Source organism: Seriola dumerili, unplaced genomic scaffold (genome assembly GCF_002260705.1).
Source record: "Seriola dumerili isolate Sdu_G_001 unplaced genomic scaffold, Sdu_1.0 BDQW01000149.1, whole genome shotgun sequence".
Lineage (NCBI taxonomy): Eukaryota > Metazoa > Chordata > Actinopteri > Carangiformes > Carangidae > Seriola > Seriola dumerili.
This window is the reverse complement of record NW_019174404.1, coordinates 20,678,817-20,694,421: the sequence shown is the minus strand read 5'-3', so window position 1 is coordinate 20,694,421 and position 15,605 is coordinate 20,678,817. Positions and strand designations below refer to the sequence as shown.

Here is a 15,605-nt window from a genome sequence, read left to right as displayed (position 1 = left end):
TGTGGTATAACCTAAATGACACAGATGACCAGCAGCCAGTAAAGTACTGATTGTTGTATCTATACGGAGCTGTAACTGTGGCCAGAGATAATTAAAAAACACAGTGTGAGTGTTACTGTTCTGCAATGACATAACGTCCTGTGGAGAGCACTGCTACCAGTTGTGTAATGTGTTGTATGTGGCCAAGTGCAAGTGAGCAAGTAAGTGACAAAATTATGAACTCAGTCAACTGTCATGAAAAGGGGCCACTATGACAATAACTGGGGCTTGATTGTCTCTGTAGTTCTTTATCACCATAAATGAGTGCAGCCAGTTACTCAACACATCCAGCTGAAGATAAGTTGTTTCTGAGCAAAACAGGATGAGACAGTTGCTAAGGAACTATTACAAGACAGTTAATGGTGCATCTTGAAGAGCCACACCAACCCAAAGGTCCACCGTTCCATTGATTGCTCCCTAAGTTCTGTATGTGCACTACCTCTTAAGGCTCTCTTTGCTCAGCTCTCTGTTCTCGCAGTGACTCATCTCATTCGTGATGACCTTCAGCCGTATTCAGCTGTATTCCAGATCCTTCAGGCTCTGTAAGATTTCGCCGCTGCTCTTGCTGTCCACCGGCACATCCTTGTCATTTTTTAACACTGGATGTGTTTTGCAGAGGACCTATCGCAGCCATGTTTGGAGATCCTGGTTCCCTCCAACCAAGCGAGGAGCCAGCCATGTTCTTGTTTAACTAAGAATGACTCACGCACGCCTGAGAGTCCTTGGCAAGCCCGCTTGGGCATGTGTCACAAAGCCAAATGACTTCCCTGACTAGGGAGGGAGAGAATGAGAGGAGAGGTCCACACATGGCATTCAGATGCTGGTTGAACTGGGCAGCAGCCAGCTTCGCTCGTCATCCTGGCTCAGACAAGAATTTACGGACACCTCTGCTGAAATTTTCCTTGCAGCTGTTGTTCCCATTTTTGTTTGCCTTGTGAATACACAGAAACATTCGAACTGAACAAATGGGAAATGCCACAGTTGCAAATAAGCACATCAGTGTCAGAGCCAGATATTTTCTGTAGGTAATTCTGTGTCGGTGATTATGTAACAAGTGCACTCCAGCTTGCATGTCACTTATTTTCTGAGCAGTAACTTGGCGTATACATCAGAGCAACAGTCTCACAGCCTAGCTGCAAACTGTACCAACACAAGAATGCAGGTCTGGGTATTGCCACTGACTTCCTGATTCAATTTGATTGAACATCAGTTCATTTAGAGATATTTCAGTTACAGTACCAATTTTGCTTGGATGTGAATGAGATTCTCAGAGAGCTAATGCTGTGTTCCTCTAACCTGGTGCATTTTTAAAAAAAATATTAATGTTTACTGACTTCATTGGAGCCGCGTCAGCCATGTTTTTGTTCACGTGACCAGATCACGCGAGACTAACGGCGTTACAGCTGCGCACATTACAGGAAACTGTACTAGACAAATATCAAAAGACTGATCTCTGGATTTTATGAATTGATATCTGATTATTAAAATGAAGATTGATTCGAATCGGAGCATAGATTTATTTTTTCAACCCAGCACTAGATGCAGCACAATAAATGAAAGAAGAATGTCTTTGTCTGTGAAACGCAAAACTGTGCGCACATTAAATCTGTCGCGTTTATTGGCGCTATCTTCTGTTTTCGATGGTGAAGCTGAGTGTGTTAGTGTCTTAGGTCGTCTGGTCTGCGGGTTTACGGGGAAAATTTGGTTTGCTGAGAAAAGGGAAGGGAGGAAGATAGCATAGGTGATAATCTCTGACAATGTAACAGCCTTTGGCCACTTATCTCTCTTGGGTAAACGTCTATAGGAAGGTCACTGTCTCTCTGTCCCTGTCTGTCTGAGTGACTGCAGCAAGCTGATTCTTCTCTCACAAGTTTTTCGCGTCTCCAGCCCACTGAGAGGAACCTCTCTCAGTGTTTCTAAACCTGCAGTGGCTTCTGGGAACCCCAAATGTAACACAAAAGGTTTCATTTCCCCTCCGTGCTGTTTATTATTAAAGCCGTTTTCTGCAGAGCGGTAGAGAACCCTCAACATAGTTTTTTTTTTCTGCTCATTCGGCTCAGGGCCTATGTCTTCTCATGTTTGGGAAAACCCTGTTAAAATCTGTACAAAGCACTGACTAATAACAGCTTTCATTTAGAATTACCAGCAGTTTTTTGACTCTGAAATTGTAAATTGATTAAATCCTGTTGCGCAAAATCAAACAAAGGTTTGTAATTGAAGTCAGTTGACATATAAAGGACCATTTACCCAGTGAATAATTTCCTATAATGGAGACTGGATGTTAGAGCAGAACAATCCAGCACCTTAAACCCAACTGCTGTGATTGACGTGTAGTTGTGTCATTGTGTATGAGCTCTCACTGGGTCTGTGTCAAACCTCTGAGGTTGCTGGCTAAGGGGGGCGTGGTTGTTTGAACCTGACAGTTTACTTTAATTAACACTCATTGATATGATAGCAAAAGTTATCTAGCAGTGCCATCAAATTGGGGCTTGGCATGAAAACTATGTTTAAAAGCTACGTTTGAATTTTGAATTAGGGGCATTAAATACAGAGCTCGCTGGATGCTTTTGGCAGGTGAAGCCTTACATCTGCTCTATGGTTTGCCTAATGTTATAGTGATCACTTCAGAGTCTGTATTGATTATGTAAATTACATAAGGACTGCAAAATATAAGTGTTTGTATTTTAGTAAATGTGTCAATCCCCTGACTAGAGTTGCTAGCATTTTAACTGTTTATAGTAACACACTGATCAAAAAGTACTATAATGGTGCATTCAATTTGAACTCGGAAATTCCGACTTCCCAGGTCAGAAATTTCAACTGGAACGGCCCCTGAAGTTGAATTTTGGAACCTCACCAACCCTGAGCTCAAAGTCCAAGATCGCTCTGCACACCAACTAGAGTTGTTCTGGAAATGCCCCCAATACTGCAGAAAATATGGTATCAGCGAGTATCCAAGACTATGGACCGATCACACCCAGATCAAACGGCAGTTTTCCCAGAAATCAATTCATGTTTGCCTCTCTAAAACAGTAGCTTACACAGGAAGTTGCATTGTGCAGCCACTGGCAACCGCTGTTATAGAGCAGCGTAGAAGAATTGATTTCCGGTAGATACTGTAACATAGCAACACGTCATCAATTGACAGTACTGGCAAGGCTAGTGTTAGGACAACTAGCGTAGGAATTGTTATTTATTCCTGCGTTTTTTTATTTATTTTTTGACTGGCAGTCAAATTAGCAACAGAAGTGAAAGCTGTAGTAATATAAATGTTCAGTAGCTCGTCTGTGTTATTGGCGTTACTGTCCAACGTATATCTGTGGACATGTTGCTACAGTGTTTGTATTAGCAAAATACAATGACATGCATGTTATCAACTGTTAGTGCTAATAATAACAACAACAATACCGATCTTCCGACTGGAACACGGCCAACTCTTGAGTGACGTCATTCCCAGCTCCAGCATCCGCCGTCCGAGGTACTGTAAATGAAACGCAGCATAACTCCACTGTGTGCGGGCAGAGTTACTCTGTCCCTAAATCACCTCAGTGCACTCACTGGACCTGGGGTTTCATCACAGACACAGTGTGCCCAAAACACTGCAGCAGATTGTCAGCATTGTCTGGTCTAAATAGGTCATCCTAATTATCTTCTGAGACCTGTAAGGCTGGAGCCAGGTTTATGCCAAAAACCTGAAGAGAAACATTTTCTCTCTGTCTGTTGACACAGTTCTCATGAGCGTAGCATGTTCAGATACGGGCCTACCATCCCGTGTGGGCAAATGACAAATTTCGTTGTTTTCCAAAAGAAATCAAATGATCCTTTTGTTGTACTCTCACTGGATTAGTGCTATTGTTGTGCAGTTCCCATGGCTCCTTCTTTACTGAGCCGGGGAGGCTGCTCACTTTCAGGCTTTCTATTTGGACCTAGAATAGTGTGTCAGCCCCTCTGCAGGGCTGTTAGCCTCACTGTTTTATAGCTCCCACTGGCCAAGTGCCATCAAAACACATTAACAGGAGTTAACAGACTCATTTAATAAGTACTGCAATAAATATCATAAAATGTTCAGTAATTTGTGCTCATTTTTGTGTAACAACTACATTGACTGTTCGCTGAAGAATGTCTTGTTTACTAAATGCCTTCTTCTTGTTTCTTCCTGTATTTTTCCCCCTTGGGGAGTGACTCATTCTTGTCCCCTGCTCTTTTCTTGTATAATGAACCATCACAAAGCAGCTTCACAGAGCGTCTGCCTCCTCTGACACAATGTAGTCATTACTTCCTGTTTAATTGCGGCGAAACAATTGTGAATTTTTGCTTTCATTCTTTGAAAAAGGAGCATTACTGTATATGTAGATCTTATGAATCAGTGTCAGCCTTATTGCTCTGAGTAGGGGATGAAGTGCGATTAGTGTGAGACAAATCACTGTCTCTGGGTTGTGATGGATGGGCAGGGTCAGAGTTTTTATCAACAGATCTCCAGACAAAACAATCGCTCAGACAAACACACAGGTCAGGTCAGAGTGCCAGTGCTGCCAGTCTGTGATCTAAAGCATCTTTTCAGTCTGGCTCACTGTGAAGACTGAGAGCAACCTGTGAGATACACTGGTGCTGATGTCATCAGCTTCAGTCGACACCCTGCTGCAGCAGACAGCACTCTGCTTGACTCCGCTTAGTTAGTCTTCTGTACAAACAAAGTCATCTCAGCCGTGGAAGTGAGACACACGCACACACACACACACTCACAGACACACACAGGAAAAACAACATAGCTATGGTTCAGTTAACAAACTCACATTCACCCACAGCAATCAACAGTGTGTGTAGTCATGGTAATATCTGTTAAGGGGGTTTGAATGTATATGTTTTGTGTGACAATACAGTATGAGGTGAACGATAAGTGAATTCAAAAGTGACCATTCCCACTAAAATCTTCATGCATCATATGCCCTCATGTACACGAAACATATTTCTGTATTCATGGGAGAAGTGACACCTTCATTTAGTCTGAATTTGGGCACACAGGATGTGATGGCGAGGCAGAGACACTATCCGAGTGTTTGTTTAGTGAGTTGGTTGTGGTTTTTCACCGTATTTGTAGTTGAAAATTCTGATAAAGTTTTCATTTCTGTTGGTAGCTTCATGTGACGACTTCAGCCGGTGAAGTTTTGTGTTTGTCACCTTTTGAGCTTTTGTTTGGTGTCACAGTGACGTTTAATTGTAAATTGTAAAAAAGTGAAAAATGGTGTCATTCTTTACCCAGGTAAAATAAACGGTTTTCTTAGTCTACTCTACGTCTTACACACGGTTTAACACAGTTCACCTTTATTGTTGTTGAACGTGCCTTTCCACTTTTTTTAAATCATTCTTTTAACTCGGGTAGCTATCAGCTAACAGATTGTGTGTGTGTGTGTGTGTGTGTGTGTGTGTGTGTGTGTGTGTGTGTGTGGTGAAATGAGAGCTCGTCTGGCTGCAGTGAAATTTAGCTTCAAGTCTGAAACAAATTGTATTTTGACGCAGATCTGGAGTTGACCTATTGAGTATGTGGGGTGAAGAGGATCCTCTGTTTGAGCCACTTCAAGCTTTTCCATGAATTCTTTGAAACAACCATGACCCTCAGCAGAGATCAGAAGCACTGATTTCATGTGCACTGTGCCCCTCAGACGGGTGCCGCCTCAACCAGCACGTAGCCCTGCTCTCCTGCTCCCCTTCTCCTCCCACTTGCCTTCATCCCTCAGAGCTGGAGGCAGGCAGGCAGGCAGGCAGGCAGGCAGGACAGCCCCTGCTTCAGCATGTCTGGGCAGTGCACTCTTCGCCATGGGCCCGCTGCCTGGAGAGACATGTTTTCCAACCTCTTCACCCAGCACTGATCCTTGTTCTTTCCATGGAAGACCCTCACCCCTCTCTCCATTTAGAAGACAGCTCATTTTCTTACTGCTCCAAATATAACAAACATGTTGGTGTTAAGCTCTCTTGTTCAAACGTTCTAATTTCTTAGGTATCATGGTTTAGACAAAGCTAGCCATTCATTTAAAATCATGATCAGCAGTGCCCATCCTCTCATTTTGTTAACTGTAACATCTTTGATTAAGTTATTTACCCATAAACTTTTGTCATGACATGTTTTTGTGAAGCTCTGGTTTTGAAGAGTGCTACATAAATAAAGATTTGCTTACCCCTCCACTCATTACCTTGACATTAAGAACACAATGAAGTTCCTCACTTACTGAAGGTGGTGCCAGAAACAACAGTATCACCATAGCTGAAGGATGTTGCTCACAAAGCACGTCAGTTAGAGAAAAGCTCTTTGAGTGGATTCTTGCGCGAGCTCTCAGCCTATACAAAAGGAAGTCAGCATATGAAAAAGCTGGACTCAGTCTGATTGGATCCATATGTGAAGGCTTTTACTGAGCGAATGACCCATAAACATTTCACTGGCTATGAAATCAGTTGATTTTTTTTTTTTTTTGTATTTCACAGAAATACAAGAAAGCAAAAACTCAGGAAAGTATAGCTTTATGGCTCTTTGCCTCATGTGCATAAAGGGAAATAGACAAGATGGTTGCTAAGCTAATAGATCCAGCATCTAAATGAAATCAGACGTTACTCAACATAAGAAGAGCAAAAAAACTAAAGCGGCTTTTCTTTTCCTCCAAACTGAAAGAAAATCTCCAGATTCTCGTCACTCTGGTGTTTTTATAGTTTTGCATAATCAGTGAAGTATGTTAAGTCTGTGTGACCCAGTCCCAGAGTATTTACTTTGTAAGGTCATTGGCTAACAAGAATGCTGGTAGACAGTCCAAGCTGTTGCTGGGTGAGTTGAGGTTTCATAGAGGAGAAACGTTGATGCAGCTCTCCCTCACCTCTGTGCAGCGATCCATCCGAACGCTCCCTTCATCTGTCTGGCCGGAGGTCTTCCTCTCAGTCGTCTCAATGCGCAGCCTGTCTGTCTACCATGGTTGTTGTGGATCAAATCACCAATAAAGACCATAAATTGCTGCAGGGTGTGTCGTACTTGCTGAACTTATCTTACAAAAATACACTAATCAAATGGTTTAGCTGAAGGTCAGATGACTTAGAGCCCAAGTTCCACAAACATAACATCACTGTTCAGATGAGACGCTCAAATTTCACATCACACACCGCGGCTGGTGACGCCACTTGGGGTTAAGAATGATTTTACCTTCACACGGCTAATTGCAGCATTAGCGTCTTTAGCTTGTCACTTTCAGGGCATTGCCAAGTCATTTGTTGTAAGACCAAAGAGTGATTAGTGTCACGTCAGCCTATAGCCTATTATAATTACACAGGAGACAGACACTGCAACCTGCTGAGAGCTGCAACTTAGCCTTGTGGTTGTTATCTTTGGGGCAAATGTTATATAAATCTGCTCTCATGATTAAAGCTTGACAAAGACATTCTTGTGAGGTGACTAATGTCTCCAATTATCCTTCAGGGTTGGCTTTGCTGTGGTCTTCAGTTTGTACACATTAAAGGTCCCATATCTTACACTTTTTGTGTTTTATTTTGAACTGTTGATCCATTAGAAGATATATTTGTTTTTTAACCAAAAACCATCTCAATGTAGTTTTACATCTCTTCTCTCAGGCTTCTCTCTGGAGCTCTAGTAACAACAGGTCGGTGAGCCAATCAGAAGAGAGGAGGCTCTGAGCCTCTCTTAATATTGGCTGACTATTTTCTGAGAGATCAAATAAAAATATAGCAGGTTTAACACCTGGAAACCAAATCCTGCAAGGTTGGATGTCGGGCGGAGCTTGGGGCATGTCTGAGAGCTGTTACTGCTTTGTTGTGACATCAGAAAGTTCCAGAAGTCCTGACGACTGGTTTTAAGGCTCAGTTTCTGAATACAGGCTGTGTGCATTTCTCTGTGGACTGAGGCTTTGATACTTTCACAGTATTAATATAGAACCTAGACCTGCTTTATAATCAAACAACACATGGGAATCTCCCCTTATACTACATGGGACCTTTAAGAAATCCTCCAAGTGTAACTATTGAATTTATGCACAGCTTTTCTCTGTGGTTTATTTAATGATATACTTTCTTAAATATGAACATATTTCCTTTTCCTCTGCAGAGACCTGAGGTTCAACAAAATCAAGGATATACAGCCGGGCTCCTTCAGACGATTAAAGAACCTCAACACACTGTAAGTCTTCGTCACCGCTCTGCATACACAATTGTGAACTTCTGTTGACATACGGTATATCCTTGGTATGAGATTGCTCCCCACATAACATTAGGGTAAAAGGTGATTGGAGAGTATCCACATCCTGTTAGTAAGAAATTTCAGTGCCTCAAGAAGACTCCTATTGAAAATTAATCAAGCCCATTTCCTTTAAACAGCACTCTGCAGAATGATTGTCACTTCCTCACAAAGTCCTGTTTGCATTACACACACACACACACACACGCGCACGCACGGGCAAATTCTTGCACTGTTCTGCTGTGGTTTCACACATGTAGGTCAGCTCGTAATCTGTGAGGAATTTATTTTTCCACTTCCACCCACAGGGCTATTTATCATATGTCCAGCCTGCTAGATGGTGCATTGCTAAGCTAATAAAGCAGAAATGTTCCAAGTATTGTATTTTTAATGGTCAGTACATTAGTTTAGCAGCCGTCTTGAAATGTTGGAGGAATGCGTGCGGCATCAGCTCATGTGGCCGCATCAGTATCTCGAGATGGTCACAGTTTAGACTGCTCAGCTGAGCTGCTAGAATGAATCAAACACACCTCACGTTATTCACATTCTTGCAAACATTACTGAGATGCTTTCTCCTCTTACAACAATGCCGAAAGTGAAGCTGATGTGTGAATTCAGTTATAAATCCATGATAGTTAATAAACATGAGAGTATGTGCAGGGCACGGACATGGTGGCTTAGATTTAGTTTCAAAGTGAAGAGAAGTCCTTTAAGGCGGGAGAAAAGCCCAGCTTTTCCTATCAGCCAGGCAGCCAGCCATTTGGACTGTTGAGGGCTTTATATCCTGAACAGCTCTTCGTGGTTTCAGGCTGCAGTTCCACAGACCGAACAGTCCTAAAGTCTATCAGTCTTTGTCCAATATCACTGTTCAACAGACAGAAGTATGTCTGTAATGTTAGATGAAGGGGAGAGCCTTCTGTCTTCTCTCAAGTTAACCTCTGTAGATTTCCTATCAGAAGCTTGTCACATTTTTTGGTTGAAAAAATTCCTACAATAATGTCTTGTTTTTGTTATGTTACCACACAGACAATAGGAGAAATGATTACAAACCATTACAAATGAAAGTGCAGATTTTCAATCGCCGCCCTCGTGATCTCATACAGCAGAACAAATCGAAATAGTGTGAAATCAAGTCGAAAAAAGAGGGCAACCGATACAAACAACTGCAAGTTACATTATACTACAACTTGTCTTGATATAGACATAGCATACGCCATTTAGAATTAGCCAAGACCAGACTTAAGCCCCTTTCCATCGGCCAAAAAACCTGGGAAGATTCGCTAACATCAGGCTTTTGTCGGCAACAGAAAAGGGTTCAATTGGCATTCACACCCAGGTCACATGACTCTGCAGTGGACACGGGTATTTCTCGGCTCCGGCTCCGATCGGAACACATGGGTGAACACGCACATTTTCATTCCTTTTCCTGCTGTAACGTCTTTCAGAGCACAGACACTGTAGACACACCTGTCACCTGCCCAGCACGGTGCTGTTACACCAGACACAGCGCAGCTACACAGAGTGAGCTGCAGCCCCGAAATATTTTTAAAAAATACGCATTCGCAGACTGAGGCGCCTTCACACAGAGGCTCCAACACTTTTACAGGAGCTCCAACCAGGTAATGAGACGTGACAGATCTGTTTCACCAGTTTGCACGGTGGCTAGCAGCTCACTCTTCCTCCACTCTGTGTGTGTGTGTGTGTGTGTGTGTGTGTGTATGTATGTATGTGTGTGTGTGTGTATGTATGTATGTGTGTGTGTGTGTCTCTCTTTAACTGCATGTGTGTCACTCCAGTTGTGTGTGTCTCAGTCTGAATAGAGAGACAAACTTGACTGGCAGTAGGAAAGGGATTTACCCGCATTAAATAAAAACCCAATTATACCCGCAAACAATGATTGAAAAAGGGTATGACTGTCATATTGGTTACTGTCGTGTATCTGCAAAATCACCTGTTTTCTTTCCTTCACAGCCTCCTCAACAACAATCATATACGAAGGATCCCCAGGGGGGCATTTGAAGACCTGGAAAACCTCAAATATCTGTGAGTTGACTCATGGCAATATCTTTTCTCTTTAGATCTTGAGATAATGTATTTTTGTTCTATGAGTCTCAATAGGGAAAAGGCCAGTGTTTAATCAGTCAGCAGAAAAAGAAGAAGCATGGTGAAACACGTCGAGACACTTTGTTGCAAAAATAAAACATGACTGTATAAGACTGCGAAAGTGGAGGACAGCTGATGCTGCTGGAAATATATCAGCGCAGTTTGCGGAAACGGCATCAATGAGAAGTCTCCCCTTTGTCTGATCCTCTGTACTTACATGTCTGGAAGTCCTGACCTGCAGGCACAGCTGAGAACAGAGGAGGGTTTGAGGTGTGTGTAGCCTCAGGGTTTCGCTTTGTTAGTCACTTACATTACCATCCCACCGGCCTCAGTTGTGGTGACAGCACTGTCTGTGCTCACAGTTAGTTATGGTCTGAGTTCCTCGCTTAGATGTTAGAAGACCTACTTACTAGGGCTGATTTTCACAGTCAGCACCTTTAACTAATGCAGACTCTTATACATTACTCTCCTTTAATATGTGTTCATCATCTGGGATGTGAAAACAGATTTCAAGTCAGTCAGAAAAAAAATTAAAGTTGACGTCTTGGTCATAGCTCAGTTATTAGTTCCTAGTAGTATTATTAGTTCCTGCCAGACTGCTGACAGCACTGTCAGCCGGACACCATATCAGAGCTGACCAGCTGCTGTCCAGCATCACGCTGCCCTCCATCGCGTCCCGGCCCTCCCCGTCTCTACTTCCATCACAGTTTTCATTTTAAGACAAGACCAGCTTTGTAAAGTTTACAGCGTGCCGTACTGTTGCTCCTCCATCTGCTCGTCTGCTTTTAGAGGACAGCTCCACTACGTACAATATTCTCACACTGGGACAGAACTTGAGGATATCTAATGGGATGTTTCGTACATCTTGAGACTATTGATGACATCACGCTTTATGTCGTCCCTGATTGGGCAGAGCTAGTGGTCTGCATAGGTCTGTCTGGCGGCTGATGAAGACAGACTGTATCAGCAGCATCACTGCTAAAGGCCCGTGTGTCTGACGTAGTGTGACACTCTGTTACATCACTGTCCAGCTTGTATTCTGGATAAGTGCTGCACACTTGATACAAGATCATATACTGTAAAGCACTCAACAAGAGAGAGGGAGGAAGGGGTGAAGAGGAGGGATGTTTTCTCTCTTTCTGTTGTCAACTTACTGAAAAACAAACACAAACATGCACATTCCAGGGACAACCCCTCCCCCTCTTTATGTTGTAATTAATCGCAGCTATTCAGTAGCTATAATTACAGACCCCCTCTCACTTTAAAGCAGAGTTGATCTAAAGCCTGCACCATTGCGCCAACCTTTGTGATTAAGGTAAGGTGCAGCCCACCCCCGCCCCCTCCCCCCTTCTCCCCTCCCTGCTGATTCAGTGCTCTATAGCTGCGGGCTAGATTGTATCTCCCTCCTCACCTCTTCACTTCCCTCGGACCCCGTTTAAAAAGTCCACTCCCTGTCTTCTTTCATGTTCCTCCCAAGCTAACGGCCGGGCGGCCGTCGACGCAGCGGCCCCTCTGTCCCACGGCCACCTCCATAAACAATCCAAACAGAGGTCAGCATGCCTCTTTGTGGGAACCCTGCACTGTTTGTTTTTTCCTTTTCCAATGATTCAGTTGGATTACACCCATCTGTAAATATCTGTCAGTGTATTTATGACAGGAACAGAGTCTTTGTTGGGGTCTGTACTTGCATCAGATTATATTAATGTAGGTTTCCGTTAATGCGTGTTGATGTAGATCATTTAAGTGATCGACGGAAGTCGGGAAAAAAATCCTCTGGGGTCTTAAACCAAAACCTAAACAAAACAAGTTTTTCACAAACTGAGTGATTTTTGTGATGTGTGCTTTCAACATGGCTGTTTATAAGTGCACACTGTCTCCTCTTGGATGAGTAATACCACTATCTAAGGATATGTGGTCAAGTGAGGCCTCTTGAGATTTGAGCCCACAACTTCCAAATCCTGTTTCCCATGTAAAACCTCACACGCTAAGCTTGTGCGCACACACACACACACAAACACACACACACACACACACACACACACGCCCACACCAGAGGCAGAGAGCTGCAGTCAGCAGTGTTTCACATTCATTCACAAAGTCATCAGGATCATGTGGGGGAGGTCTTGGGGTATTGTAATAACACTGGTTACTGCAGTGTCACTAAAGTAAACAGATTATACTTAATGATCCAAGTTTTCAGCATCATCATTATTTTTTACAGAACTGCTCTGCATGGGAATGTAATAATAACAACAGTTTTGGTTTGTCATCAGTCATTTTCCAGTAGAAGGGCCTCGGGTGTTAAAGCAGCAGCATATCTCTCTTAGCTCAATTTGTCTCTATCATTTACCATATTACATATGATGAAGTTGTTTATTTTTTGTATTGCTATGGTAACAATCCTGAGAGCGTTGACACAGATAGGTTGTAGCATATAGAATGGCATGCAGAGACAAAGAGATGTTTTACTTTTCCATACATTTTGTCACTCGTGCAGAGATCTGTATCTCCCCTCATGCCTCATCGTGATGGTGGGAGATGAAAAGGCAGACAGCTGTAAGCCTGGTTTCACATTTCTTCAACATGAATGATGGAGGGAAGACACGCTTGTCTTTCAGTGTGCTCAGACACCACGTTGATCCTATACAGGCTGCATAGGACATGAGTCTGTTTGAATGTGGAGGTCACCGAGAAAAGTGGAGACGTGGAGAAAAGATCTGACTCACAAAGAATTTATATTATATGTATTAATATTATATACATATATGTATAATAATGATATTATATTATTTATTGTTTGTCCAATGATAATGACTCATTTTTATTTAACACACACACCGTGGTAAAAACTATATTTTCTTCCTTTTTCCTGAGGTGTGCGAGTATCTAATCTTTTCTTTTATAATGTAAAGCTTTATAATCTGATAGTAGGACTGGTTAACTGCATTATGAGGGCTTTATAGTATTATATTTTTCTGATAAAAGTCTCAATGAGTTGTGTGAAAGTGTGTTGATTTTATTACTGTGTGATGTTTTGCGCAGTTTTACAATGACACAATGATCTGTGAAGTGCTCCCTCACACAGAGGAGTCTTTTTTGGGACCACAGTCCATGTCGAATTTCTATTTAGTCAAGCACATCTGTAGCTGGAGAGAGAACGCACTGTGAACATTTACTGTAGATGTGGCAATAACAGTTGTAATGTTACGGCCAGGGCTCAACATTGAGCTCAGTGCAATAAGTTTTAATTGTGCAGTGTGACTGATTCTCTCTAAACCTGTTCCAAATACTCACTAGCTTGTAGAGAGTTAGCCTCCTCCACTCGTCTCTATCTACAGTAAACATACTGCACAAGTAGCAGCACAACAGGCAGTATATCGTTTGAAAACGGCAGCTAAACAGTCAGTGTTATTTGATCAGATCCTCCCTTCTTTCTCTCATAATAACCAGGCAGTATTCAGATGATCCTGTGTGAGTGTGTGTGTGTTACTAATGTTACCGATTATCTCTCCTTCCAGCTATTTGTACAAGAATGAAATCCAATCAATTGACAGACAAGCATTTAAGGGGCTTGTCTCTCTTGAGCAACTGTAAGTGACCAACTTCCTCGTCCACCTTTTCCCTCTGCTCGCCCTGCTGCTCCTCCTCCTCCCACCTACTGTCTCTCTGTCTGTAAACCCCACCCCCCCCTACCCCTACCCCCTACTCATGAAGCCTGGTAAGGTCTGCATGGTTATTAGTGATTGATGAGCTATGATGTCACAGATGTTGACATCATCTTTTATGAATACTTGACCGTGAAGGCCTTACACAGGTATCATGATCGCTGTTCAGTTAGTTTTCCCTACAGTGACACTCTCTTCCTGAACCAACACACCCCCCCCACCCCCCCATGTGCGCCCCTCTGTCCACTTCTCTCCCGCCACCATGCATGCCGTGTGTGCATCCATACTTGTATGTCGCGCTGACCACCTTTGATCCTCCTCTGCATGAGTCGCATGTCTTGTGGTCAGGACAACGGACCATGCAAAGCTTCAAAAGCATGACGGCTAGCCCTCCTGTGCTGCTCGTAGCGCCGCCACTGTTGCGCTGGAGTCGCAGCCTCCGCTTTAGAGCCGAGCGTGACTTGCATATCTCAGCTGTTACTGCAGGAGCCGCTCCTCCGCTCCAGTTTGTTGTAATCAGTGTTTATTTGTGAGAAACCTTCAGTGTATTATGTGTGTGATAAAATTCAACCGCTTCCTGTAAGTCATGACACTCAGAAGCTTCTAGTTTTATGCTGCTTTTACAGCAGAGTATCTTGATACACTAGCATGTTTGACAGATTAGCACATTGCTTATTGATGATGTTATAAGTATGGATTGTATTTTCAGGATAGTCATCATCATGCACAAGTATGTGGATAAGCCAGTAGGTCATTATCACAACCAATAGGGCTGGTCTGCAGCTTCTCCTCAGCAACACAGTTGGAGGAGACTGTGACTTATACCTCACTCTAACCGTATTAACAGAGAACAAATGGCTAATTCATGGAGTAAAAGCTATTCCAACAGCAGGCTCCATGCCTGGCAGCTGTTTTGAATTTTGCTGCAATAATGAAGGGTTTCAACTGCGGGTGACAGGTTTTGAGTCAGATTGCACACACTTTAATTTTCTTCAACATACACCCTGGGCAACAGACGCCAAAGGCTGAAGTCACAGGCTTCTCTAGGAGGAATAAATAACTCCAAACACCTATATAACCCACAACCATGCAACTGTTGATTTTTTTTTTTTTTTTTTATCAGCAGGTCAGTGGGTTTGTCAGTGATCATAGGAGGATCACGCACAAATAGGAATAATCTAGTCTTAGGTTGTAACAGCGATACTGGATCTCACACAGTTCTGACAGTGTAATGAAATAACTGGTGTGGGATGTTCATTCATCCTAGAGGAGGGATTAAGTGGCCTCTAAAATGAGTTTACTGCTGGCTTCATTAAGCCTTTTTGTCTTTCACTTGTCTGGACTGTTATGTGTTTTTCTCCTCTGGCCACTCTTCAACACATACTTAAGGCAACACCCAAAGACATAATGTTGGACGTTGAGCACAGCTTGTAAAAACACAGTTGAGATACACTTAGAGATCAAACTAGAATGGTTTTTCTTGTGTGGAGGAATGTTGCATTTTATTTTACAATCTATGCTGCTTTAGTCTGTCTGTGTCTGTCTGTGTTGCTGCTGCAGCTAAGCTTTCCCTG

General features: G+C 42.8%; 1 protein-coding gene across 1 annotated transcript in view; it reads left to right on the top strand.

The window, feature by feature from the left end:
- Positions 1 to 15,605, top strand: part of pxdn (peroxidasin) — a 56,092-nt gene that overhangs the window by 5,019 nt on the left and 35,468 nt on the right. Inside the window, exons 2-4 of the mRNA XM_022750408.1 lie at positions 8,135 to 8,206; positions 10,235 to 10,306; positions 13,885 to 13,956. Coding sequence (XP_022606129.1) covers positions 8,135 to 8,206; positions 10,235 to 10,306; positions 13,885 to 13,956 — 216 coding nt within the window. The remainder of the gene's footprint in view (positions 1 to 8,134; positions 8,207 to 10,234; positions 10,307 to 13,884; positions 13,957 to 15,605) is intronic.